Source organism: Excalfactoria chinensis, chromosome 1 (assembly GCF_039878825.1).
Source record: "Excalfactoria chinensis isolate bCotChi1 chromosome 1, bCotChi1.hap2, whole genome shotgun sequence".
NCBI classification, from domain to species: Eukaryota; Metazoa; Chordata; class Aves; order Galliformes; family Phasianidae; genus Excalfactoria; species Excalfactoria chinensis.
In genome coordinates this window covers 25,485,689-25,498,981 of record NC_092825.1, presented here as the reverse complement: position 1 = coordinate 25,498,981, position 13,293 = coordinate 25,485,689, and the positions used below count along the sequence as shown (strand labels likewise).

The following is a 13,293-nucleotide window of genomic DNA, read 5'->3' as shown; positions in this document are numbered from 1 at the left end:
CATATAATATACTTCCACTTATAATCACATCAAATACAGTCTTGCTCACATGTGTAAATTACCAGGTACCTTATCACAAACAAAGCCAGTAGTAGCGAGTACATCAGTCATATAAAGAATAATATGAAAATGAAAAAAACAGCCACCTTATTCAATGAAGGACACACCACTGTTAACCATTCCGTGAAATATTTTGATATTTTTATTCCAGATGTGTAAGGGATTGCTAAAAGGGTAATGGCCCCTCTTGCAAAAATTATGAGTCCTGAATGAGTAGAATAAAATCAGGCTCCTTTTGTGTTGCCCTGTTTCAGTTGAGTACGCTCTCAACTACACATTTTTTTACTTGAAAAACATCCTGTTTCTGAAAAGCTACAACAAAGTCCAATGGGAATTGTGCCTCTCTAGTCAGAGATCACTCCTTCCAAGATATTCTATGCTATGCGAGCAGGCAAGTGAGTACGAAACAAAGTATAATCTGACACATTCTGGTTTTTTTCCCTAAATGACATTAGCTCTTTCAGGTAACAGTGGGAAGTGAATTTCTCCTTTTATTTGAGTTTTTATTTGAATTTTCATGACATTCAGAGACACAGAGTTTATATATCAAACAGCCAGGTATGTACAGGAGCAGAAAATCTGAATATCACTTAATGTATGTGCATGTGTGCACACATGTAGAAATAAATATGTGAATGCTCTCTCCAGCTTTTGTATTAGAAATATATTGCACCATCTAAACTGCTTTCCAAATTTAATTTTAAAGGGTTTCACTGATCCCCCAGACCTCATTTGTTCTTTTCAGTGTAGTTACAGAGAATAAAATAAAGAATCAAGTCTGGAAAGAACCTGGAAAGAACAGTAAATGCACACAATATGTACAACAACAACAAAAAAAATCAAATAACATTCCTAATGCGGAACATTGGTATAATGGCAGCGCTATGGAAAGAACCAAAAAGAAGCTAAAATTCATCTAGGTGGGTCTGAATTGGAACCTCTGGAATATGGAATAAATCTGGAATGAAGGCAGCACCAATAGGCAGCTGGGTCCTTTGGTTCTTAATGAAAATGTAGCTTTTTACACATTCTTCTCAACTTTTCAACCCTGTTAGATAAAAACTACCCTATAACTGCCATACTAAAGCACTTCCTTCACCACTTATCTTTCTTTGCCCTGAATTTCCAAATCACAATGGCTAGTGAACTGCTCCCCACAGCTACATGCAATGAATTCTTCACAGACAGATGATCACATACATAGGATATGATTGTACTTTTTAAATAACTAGCACAGTGTGTTAGATAACACACCATACTGTTTCACAAGTATATTTTTCCATCTTCATGGCTTAGTGTCCCACATTACTGAGAAGCAAGAAAGAATTTAGCTATTTGAGTGCTGATGTCTGGAGAACTGATCCTGAGTTGATTTACATGTTTAAAGTAATACTGACTCCTTGAGCTCTAGCTCAACAGAAACCACAATGCAGCTTGCAAAGAAGAAAGAAATCTCAGGTTCAGAACAGTGAGACTTCTGGGAGACAAAATTAAATCATTAGTTAGATTGGAGAGGTGTTCAAGCTCTCTCCTCTTTGCTGTTGTTCTGTCAAGTAACACTAGCCAATTCTGTAAATTTCTAGTGAGAGGGATGGTTAGAAGTTGGTTTATTTGAGCTGCTATAATACACATCTACTCTGGGATGGGCAGGTAGGGGAAAGAGCATTTGCTTCCAAAATGGAAAAAAATAACATCATGGAAAACAAAGTATATAAAATATACATAGCTTATATATATATATATATATATATATATGTAACACACACACACATATATATATATTTTTATATATATATATATATATATATGTAACACATATCAGCAAATATTTTTATCCACTGACCATGGCTTTCAGTTTTCAGCAAAAGATAAAAATGATTTAAGTAATTACACAACTGAAAGAAGAAATACATTAAAAGGTTAATGATGTGTATGAATGCCAATATGAAGTTGAGGCTGAAAGTACAACAAATGAAGAGTAATCTGCTTAATCTTTGATACGGTACAGAGTCTACACAGTCCTTAAACATATAACCAAAAGCTTACAAAATAGAAAATATAGGTTACTTTTATTTGCCTTGGATAAGCAGTCTATTCCTCTTTGTGTTGATGAAGAATCTGCGCTCATTTGAGGACAATATGATAGTAACAAACAAGGTTGTTCAAGGTGACAGAAAGAGGAGGATTAGCATGCCTGCTTATCTCCGCTTCAACCACTGATGTGGCCAGAGGCATCAATCATTTGTGATAAGACATTCATATCATATTGACACAGACACAAAGTGTGTATCAGTGAAGGAAATTCTTAACACACTCCATCTTTCTAAAGTGCTGCCTTAAAATTGCTCTATTAATAGCGTTGCTATTTGGAGAAAATGATAACATTAAGAAAGTGGCTTAGAGAAGATACAGCTCGACAAGAACCATGTGTGCCACTGCAGAATTAAGGAAAAAATGTCAGCATTCTACTGCAGTATGTTGTTGTAACATACAGAGGCACAAACACTACATAAATGTAAAGGTCAGCAAAACAACTGGGACTTTGGGCAGGAGATGGAGCAGCATCCTCATACATATCATCAATAACAAGAACAAAGCCCACTTATCTGAACAAATGCAGGTAACTGGCTTAACACCCTCCAATTCCCTTTTTCATAGTGCACCCTTCAAGATGATAATTGCCTGTGTCTCTAAATTTCAGTAAAGAAAGACAGGATTTCTGGGTAGTGATGTACAACAAATAGAAATATGGCCTTACAATAGCTACACGGGAAATGTACGTATTTCAGAGGACACAGAGACATCTGACTTTCAGAAAGCAGGATTCATTTGCCAGACTTTTTTTGTGTATGTGTAGCATCAAAACACTATTGTGGCAAAAAATAAAATTAGACTCTCAGTAAATAATACACACAATCTTGAAACAGTGAAGTTGGTAAGAAAAAAGGTGGTGAGGTCTTTCAAATGAAAACAATACATAAAACAATATATACTTTTTATTGAAGGACTTGTCTCAGAGCTCCAGTGCCCAGAGCCCAGCTTCTTCTGGTTACACTAAAGTCACCACTTCCACAACAAACTACTGCACTTTGTAAATGACACGAGCACAACCAGGGGAAAAAAACATACTATGATCAGACATCCTTTATTACTCCAAAAATCTAACAGTGCAAACAGTGATCTGTGTCATCTGTTAAGTACGTACTATAGACTTGGTACGTGCAAACTCACTGCTGGTTCGTTTACTAAACGTTTATGCAGGTAAGAAAATAAGGTGCCTACTAAGACTATAACCATCACGACATACTTTGATACTCTAAGTGTTGGGAATCCTCACACTCTGAATTCACAGAAGAAAAGCTACTAGTTTACTAGTTATTTTTTTATAACAGAAAAATATCAAAAGCTTCCTAAATGCCATAAACAATCGCACATTACAACAGATTTAGAAACAGGCGAATGAAGAACACAAGATTGTTGAACTCTTATGAAATGTTCTAGAAAACACACATTTCCAGTCTTCTTTTGGAGATCCACAGTATCCTATCATGTGACAGGAGTTTATATTATGTATTTTCCTGTAATTTCTCATCATACTAATATCAACTGAAATCAGGCATCTGAAATCCCATTTAACTAAGAAAATGTCTTTTTAATGTACCTGTAATGGCTAACACTCAAGGTTAAAAGTGATAGAATTAAAGATGAGTTGCTCCATGTTCTACACAAATTTCCTCTGTTCAAACCATAATCCTGTAATATTCACCTTACTCACGCTATTTTAAGATCTACATCATCAGCTTAGTTTATATCAGATTTTTGCTTTTGAAGAAAATCTTTTGGTTGTCTCCATAGTGCATGTTTTGAGTCACAAAATAGTTTTAGTGAGTTGGATTTCTCCTGGATTAAACTGGAAGACAGACTCTCACCATTGCTGGGCATTCAGATCACACAACCTCATAAATTGTCTTTACTAAAATCCTCAGAACATTTACAGATGTTAACACTGGACTATGAGCATCCACTGCTGCTCTGCAACTCCCACTGGCCCCAACTGTCTGTACATTGCAGTCTTACAGTAAATTTAGATGACATGAAACGAATCTTCAAAGCTCAGTATTCAACTGATAAGCCCTTTGGATTCTGCTTTTCTCAAACATTAGCTGAGCATGCCAGATTCAAGGAGCAGATTTTACAAAAGCTTTTTAGAACAACGCTAATTAACTATTATCTGGACTCCCGACAGATCTAGACTGAGTATGCTTGAGACAACACACAATGCTGTATAGCTCTGAGTACTTAGGACTGAACTGAAAAACAGAAAATCCCAGGAGAAAATCAGAAAATATGATCACAGACTTCTTACATTTTCCAAATACAAAACTAATATTACAACTGTGTACACTCAAAATTTTGCTTGTAGATTAGGTTTCTTGAACGTAATTAGTGTAACAAGCTAAAGCTCAACCAAGACAACTTTTCACTTTTTTTAAAGAACAAAAAGTTGAAGAATACACAAACCGGGCTTTTGTCTGGGACAGAAATAAAAAGAGAAGAAGAATATAAGGTAAGAAGACACAACAGCACATAAAACAAAGAGTTTCACTGGGACAAGTCACGTGACTGCACCATGTTAAATTACAGCCATTCACAAATTTACCAAGTACCATGCAGGGACTGTTCCCATTCTAAGAAAGAAAAGCTGTAAGGCAAGAAGAACAGAAAGCAAAACAATATAGAAGAACACATCTGAGAAAACTTTGGAAGTCATCAGGGGCTGACTTCACCTTCATACTGTTAATCTAAGGGATAATGCAAACCATTCCTACAGTTAGGGTAGCTAGAAAATACATATATATACATACATATGCATACACATAGTCAAGACAAGTTACTATGTAATAACTAGGCAGAATATTACAGCTGTAGTTTTCATGAAGCAAGTACACACAAGTCATCACTCAGATTCAAACCTGACTACCAAGAAAAAACTTCTAGTTTTCTAGCTTCCACATGAATTAAATGCTCTTGAAGATACCTAGCTTTTTAAAGCATGAAGGCATGTATTAAAATCAGTGTAATTATAAAAATATAGAAATACTCTGCAAAGTAATATTAACTGTAACACTTTATTGGCAATAATAAGGTCATAAATAATCCTTTATTTTACTACTACATAATTAATGCAACAGAATTGATGCATTTGCAAACACCAATATGATTAAAAAATTAATTTTTAATAGTAATTTCCAGCCACAAAAAAAAATTCAAGAATAGTGTCTCATAGCATCCCAAACAAGCATTAAGATTCCTACCAAAGCAATGCAGTGATCGCAAAAGAACATTTATCTCTAGCTTCTAAAATTCAAGAGAAAAAAAATCTGTTGCCCAAATTGTGAATTGATTACACAAGGTGGATGCGAGCGAAACATCACAGCTGCTAGAGAAGTCCTTAGATTGGAAGCCTGAAGGTCAAACACTGACCTTGTGTCTCCCAGAATCACTGAATCTTTATCGCTGCTTGACTTCTTCTCTGAGCAAGTCACTAAGTTCTACATCACAGTTTCTCATATCTCACCTGAAAAGCTATTATTAGCTGACTCTTTGTACATATAGGAAAGACTGTGAGCTGTTAAAAAGAAAAATTATTTAAAAATGATGTAGTTACAGATTTACTTAATTTTCCTTTCATTCAAACACTAAAAATATTAAGATACATTATCAAAATCAGAAAAATGGTTTTACGATTTTAATTTCTGTTATTTACTTTAACACGTACTTACCTAGGAATGCACTTGTAGGTCACACACAATCAGAAGATCAGTTTATCGGAACAGTATTCCTTACACATAAAAGAGAGTCCTTCAGATAATCCTTTTTATTATTATTAACAATTTCAAAATACACTGAAGTGACAATTATAATTTGCACACCCATGTACCAAAACTTTTTAATTCCCCTACTATAAAATTTGTTCAGGGGACTTCTCTTTATAGATTCCACTGTGTGAGGGTAATGGAAAGAAGCCAGATAAGTAACACTGAATATCCATATCCTTATTGATTTCAACAACAATTATTTCTGATTTTGAAGAATCAGACTTTGTGGAGACCTAAAGTAGCCACATAGAAAGCAAGAAAGAAATAGAATGGATTCTGCTCCAAATTACTTCAGGGTACACTGAGCAGCTCTTCAATCAACCAGGCTGATGGATTCTAAAGAACCAAGGAGATGCAGACATTTTATCGGCTGAACATTTCTAAGCTTCGCTTACTAAAACTAGATGTAGCAGAAGTCTAGATATAAAATTCAAACAAAGACCTTAAATTCACATGTCTTCAGAGCTGTATACAAGTCATACAGTCCATGCATTCATCATGAAGCCTTCTAAAATTAAACAAAAAATAAATGCAAAGCTTTTGGCAGAAATCTTCACCTTGGCATTTTATTCATTAGTCCTCAGGATGCCTCCTTCTAAACAGAACCCACAGTATGAATCAGAGGTCTTTTAATCTAGGAAGTTTAATATTGCTTGAGAAAACTACAATTTTATTATGGCCTAAGGACAACCTTATTCTTGCACTGTAATATGAAGAACGGTGAAACCTTTTTGGATGTTTTTGCTTGTGTTTGTTTGTTTGTTTATAAGAGCAACAAAGTTGTGGCGTAGTTGAAAAACATATTAACAGGTTAAGTTCTTCAAGAAAGCAATAATACATTTTGTATAAAATATATTTTATATATGTTTCCTGCTATGCCTTCAAATATTCAGATTTGCATACCCTATCTTTCAGGGAGTCTGGACTGTCTCTTAAGCTAGAGTAATCATCCTTAGAATATTGTATAAAGGGAACTGCAATCACTAGTATTCTCCTTTTCCTCATCTGGTTGTCTTTACAAAGAAAAACAGGGGCAAAAATAAATGGAAAAGAAGAATAGGAATACAGTCCTGCCAAGAGGATATATTGAACTTAGTTCCTATGGCAAACTATAGGAGATATGAGAATCCGATAAAAGTTGTGTGCTGATATTCAAGATCACAGTTTTCCATTTTATATCTACATTTCTTTTACTTCATACATCAATATTCTTTTTACACATCACTACATTGTATTTTATTATTAGACAAACTTTTAACCTGACTATGTCAAATGCAAGACCTGTTAACACAATGGGCTTTCTGCTTGTAACCTGGTTTGACACAGTTGCTACAGAATGTTTTTTTCTTCAGGAAGAAGCTATAACTATAGCAACAAAAACAGAAGTTTCATTTCCCCTCATTGTTCAGTGATAATATTCTAAGTATGAGAGTTCTCAATATTGTCTCAGAAAACTACAATTTTACAATGTCCTAAGGACAGCCGCCTTCTTGTATTCCAATATAAAGCTCAGCTATTAAACCACAGCTTCCCTACATTGGGTATCCTCCCCTTCCCTTTTACTTTCTCCCTTCCCTGAAGCACAGACCTTTCCAAAGCATCATGTTACCCACCTTATTAATAAATTCAGATAGGCTTAAAATGAAGGAAGAGGAAAATGAAAACCTTTCAAACGATTTCACAGCACAATTGATCAGAAAAAAATAATGGCTGTAAATTGTGTAAAGATCATAAGATCACATTGTTCTGTGCATGTCAACAAATTACAAGCTCTTATCAAAAATCTTTAAACACTCAAAATATATTGAAAATATTCTGTACAAATTCTGCAGCAGTATACAAATGGATCTAGATCATTTTATAATGTATTAATATATGTCACAATAAAGGATCAAGTATATTCTCTGAAGAGGATCAAAATTTCTTGACTGTGAGGGTGACAGAGCACTGAAATAGGCTGCCTAGAGAGGTTGTAGAATCTTTCTCTGGAGACAGAACAAGCTGCATTTCTTTCTGAATGTTGCTAATTGTAAGACCAGAGAATCCTACACCCAGTCTGCTTTTCCTTACACTAGTCTTCAACTGGACTAGGGAAGTTGCTAGACTGAAACTTCTTAAAGAGTTACTGTTCTGTAGATACCTGCCACACATTAGTACCTACAACTGCAATTCCACTGATGATACTTGAACAAACGTTTCTGAGTAAAAAGCTTCACTGAGTTTATGAAACAGGTAATGTAAAACAAAGAATGGTTTGGAAAAAAACAATCTATCAACAAGAGAACACAGACAATATTGCTTCTAGTCCTCCAATAGCTTTTAAAGCTGCTATTTCAATTGCATGAACTTGGGGTTAATAAAAAATGAAACAGAGATATACAGAGATCATATGCTTTCAGGGTGATCTGATAAGAAGCTGAGGTAGTCTTAAGATAAAAAAAATCAGAACAGAAATTCTATCATTAAATCTCAATTCTTTTCTTTTTTACTTTCTCCACATTAACTTCTTCAGGAGGCAGCAGAGATCACCCATTTTATGCATATTTACATCAGCTGGACAATGAACACTAGATTGAAATCTACATGAAGCCACATTTTTGGAGCAGTTCTACCTATGGGCTTACACTTAACATTATGCATTCCAACTGTCACGTTCAAACAAGCAGGATTACCACCTGAGGAAAGCCTGGTACACACATAGCACTTGCAAAACTAAAATATATGTAAAAAGTAAAAAAATCACAAAGAAATGAACCCCCCCCATTCTAATACCATAACCACAAAATTGAAGACATACATTATAAGTAATGTATATTCCTATATTTTTATTTTGAACCAAATATCTGTCAAATGTTCTGTTTCAGGACACAAATTGCCATATATGGTTTCTGACTTTTATCTGTGCTGTTAACAAGAGTTTCATCTAGTATTTTTTTTGCTTTTTTTCTTGTGGGCTGCCTAGCAATGACTTAGGAAACCAATAAACAAATCATCCACGTAGGTTGTGACAGACCTTAAGGTAATGTTAAACACAGCTTTCTGACGTGTTAATATCATCCAGAATTAGCAGATGATTACATCTATCCAGGTATCACACTTCACAGCTCACACACCTCTGTTACTGCCAATAGGCCTTGTCTTCATTGCAGGGTGTGAAGCTCAGTAACCAATGACTGCAAACACAGTCTCTTCTCACACATCATCTCCTCTGGGTTTATTGCCTGCATGTGTCAGCACTGGCAAGGGCACAAAGATCTCTGAAATATCCTGTCAATTTGTACTGAATGAAATATCATACTGCTATGTACACATACTTTACATGAACTTATGTGCTCTAACAAGCAGACAACTTACTGAAATGGAGATTAGGTGTGGAGACATATTAAGAAAAAGCACAAAAGCCACGTCAGCAAGACCAACCAACCTCGGTTTAACTCTTGGAAACATCTGCATTGCAACTCATGCTATGATACATATATACCTTGAAATTAAATCCATTCTTACGAAAACTCCCTTGCTTTTATTTTTTTTCAATGTTTTGAAGGGGTTCTTGATTTTTAATTTGTGAGAGGTATGGAGGTGTGCGTGCTTGTTTTACAGACAGTAACAAACTGTATCCACAAAGTTCATCTTGACATTCCTCCCATGCTCTAGAAGGCAGTTCGGATTCATGACAACACACCTCTTCAAGGTTTGTCAGTAATGGGATGAGGAAGTTCACACATAATAAAGCAGCTACAAATAGACACTGGAGTCAGGAATCAATACCTAAAGGTCAGATCACAGCAAGCATGTGACAAACAGCTCTAGAATTTGTGCTTTCGTGTGAATGTGAAATCCAATCCATTTGCTTTCATACGACCACTAGTGCCATAACCTTGTTTTCAGCAATCCATAACACTCAAATTGTTTTCTGTCAAGGTCTGAAGCTCTCATCTAAATCCATCACCTGCTATGCCATTCACTGAAATGAACACAAAAGATGTGCCCTGATGCACATTTAATTCTCAGAAATGACAGTAAACTGTTTTTGGTGACTAATGTCCAAAGTGCATTCCAGGTCAGCATGTAGCAGCTAACATTCTAACAATTTAAAGATTTCATTAGCTATAAAAATCAATTTATCCAGTATAAACTTCCTTCAAATAGTGGGTAGCTATTTTGCACAACTACAAAGCACACAAATCACTTTGTCAAATTCTGTCTAATGTGCGTGTGCAACGCTCCAAATTCCTATTACCACAAGTATAAAAAGACAATTAGTACAGTCATGGCTTTGTACACATTCTGAATAACACTTTCTATCATAGAATCATAGAATCATAGAATTACTCAGGTTGGAAAAGACCTTGAAGATCATCAAGTCCAACCGCAGCCTAACCAGTAGCCTATCTCTTAAAAAACAACCACAAAACAATACCACAACAACAAACCTCTGCTAAATCATATCCCTGAGTACCACATCCAAGCGGCTCTTAAACACATCCAGGGATGGCGATTCAACCACCTCCTTGGGGAGCCCATTCCAGTACCTAACCACCCTTTCTGTAAAGAAGTTCTTTCTAATATCCAACCTAAACTTGCCCTGGCGCAACTTGAGGCCATTTCCCCTCGTCCTGTCACAAGTCAGTAGTGAGAATAGACCTGCCCCACTCTCACTGTAAGAACCTTTCAGGTACTGGAAGACAGCAATAAGGTCTCCCCTCAGCCTCCTCTTCCTCAGGCTAAACAGCCCCAGCTTCCTTAGTCTCTCCTCATAGGGCTGATTCTCCAAGCCCTTAACAAGCCTCGTTGCCCTTCTCTGGACCTGCTCCAGTACCTCCATGTCCTTCTTGTGCTGAGGTGCCCAAAACTGGACACAGTACTCGAGGTGAGGCCTCACCAATGCTGAGTACAGGGGCAGGATGACTTCCTTAGTCCTGCTCACCACACCATTCCTGATACAAGCCAGGATGCCATTGGCCTTCTTGGCCACCTGGGCACACTGCTGGCTCATATTCAGCCGACTGTCCATCAGCACACCAAGGTCCCTTTCCGTCTGGGAGCTTTCCAGCCACACCTCCCCAAGCCTGTAGGATTGCCTGGGGTTGTTATGACCAAAATGCAGGACCCGACACTTGGCCCTGTTGAAACTCATTCCATTATCCTATTAACAGGCTTACTATAATAGGTTTTATTTCTCTTTGTGCGTTTATGTTCTATCTTATCTGAAGTGCAGTTTGTTTTTAAGTCTAGTCTTCCAGTTTCCCCAGTGGCTACCCTTAAATTAGACTGAGGCATGTTGCTTCCAGTACCTGTACGTTCTGTAGTGAGAACACGGAAAGAATACACTGAGCAATGACAAGCAGCAAATTCTGAATGAGAGTCTTCTGACCAGTTTTCCATCACTAATGTACGAGCATTTAGTGTGGCAATGCTCCTTCAATCTTCCTGCCATATTTCTCATTCAGAACTTGGAAGGCTCTTCCACCCATTCTGCTCTCCCCCTATAAATCATATCTGCTAAGTGCATCGTGATTCTGTTCCTGTTCATTCCCAGGTCCTCTCTCTTGGCCAGCGACATGCTAGGAATAGAAATAAGTACTGAACATTTAAAAATTAAAAGGATTTCAGCTCTAGGATAAGAAGAATGGTTACAGGATCAGTTCCCAGATGGAAAAAAAAGCCAGCAAACTCTAAATGGATGTGAGATAGGTTTGACTGCTTCATTAAGAGCATGCACCTCAGGCTCCTATTATAAAAAGATTTCATAACTCACTAAGCTCCGTGGTTTGAGATACCTAGGAGAATTCATCTTATAAATATTACAGAGCAAGCAACAGTTGTAAGTTCGAATGTGCGCTGATTAGGAGAAAGGAAAACAGAGATACTAAAAAATAACTTCTGAGTCATAAAACTAATATTCAGTCTGTATGCACAGACGTATAAATTTTCCCTCTCAAGTAAAACCAGCTGAAAACTGAAATAAGTGAAAAAGGCAGAGAAAAACATATTATTTAAATCCAAAATGACAGTGGCAAATATTAAGTATATATTAAGTATAGGGACTGGATTATGAGACAAAGCAAAAAAAAAACTTTTGCTTATTTCTAAATGTGAAATTGATTACCAAGATCAAAACAGACATTGCACACTGACAGTGTAAAATCAGTATCCCATTGAAAAATCATATACTACCTGATGGGTCGATTTTCTTTACTATCGAAGAGTGAGAAGATTACTTCCAGTTCCTCTCCCAGATTGGAGCACATCAGACTCTTCATCTGAACAAAAAGATGGTGGCTGCTAGCTGGTACAGGCGTGTCTTTTTTTCGATGACGATGCTCCATCTAAACATAGCACAAAAAACACAGCAGTCAGTTTGAATTAAATGTAAAGATCTCAGAACAAAACAAAAGGTAAAAAATACAATCCTGGATTATTTTCTTATTCCAAATTTTTAAACTTTTAATTCAGTATTAATTTTGAATAGTGCTTTGTTCTTTCTACGTTTTTTCTTAATGTAATAAAGACAAAATAAGAAAGCCACTTTCCCAATGCTACACATCATAACTGTCCCTTGGAAAAGCCTCTAGAAGTTTGCCTTTTTGCTACTCTAAGAATTCCAACCCATTTTAAATGTCTGTGCTGGAACATCATATTTAAAGCAGGTTTAAACAGTTAATGATCTGATATTCTACAAACCAAACACACAAACAATGTTTTGGCAAGAGACAACATAGAAGTATTTTTAAATGGAAAAAAATTACCCCCACAGTTTCTAATCTTTAGCAGAACATTATGTAAAAGTTTCCATGCTCTCTTGATTTGACTTTACAGCTTATATCTTTACCATTTTAGTCACCAATTAAGGTTATGGTGTTTTTCTCTTATGTTGTATCAAAACCAGTTTTAAAACAGCAATCTTTATAAGTTCTTGAGCCCTCAAACCAAACTTATTTTGGATCTTTTCCTCTTTATTTTTGAAAGAGTACTCCATGAGTTATGCCATTAACTTTCTGGGTTACTCTTCCTCTGTGTGTTTCTTCTTATGATTAATGTTTTCTCAGTGTTTGTCACTTAGTACTTCAATATAATTCCATAAGACTCCATATGATTTTGAACCTGCCCAAAGGCATACTGATTCCAGAGTGAATAAATTACTGTTTGACTTGACAGCATACATTATCAAAATAAGTCATTAAAAATTATTAAACATTAAAATTTCGGCTCCATAACAAATTATCACAATTTCCCTCTGTTCTATATTCTGCATTAAATACATGCTTTAGCATAAATACAATTTAATTTAAATAAAAGGTTAATCTTAAGTAAGTAAGGCTCAGAACTCTATTACTGTAACTCCGACAGTATT

General features: G+C 36.0%; 1 protein-coding gene across 4 annotated transcripts in view; it reads right to left on the bottom strand.

Moving 5' to 3' along the window:
• DOCK4 (dedicator of cytokinesis 4) overlaps positions 1 to 13,293 on the bottom strand; it is a 236,175-nt gene that overhangs the window by 129,868 nt on the left and 93,014 nt on the right. For all 4 annotated transcript variants that reach the window (XM_072351725.1, XM_072351994.1, XM_072351814.1 and 1 more), the window contains exon 8: positions 12,117 to 12,268. In XM_072351725.1, coding sequence (XP_072207826.1) covers positions 12,117 to 12,268 — 152 coding nt within the window. The remainder of the gene's footprint in view (positions 1 to 12,116; positions 12,269 to 13,293) is intronic.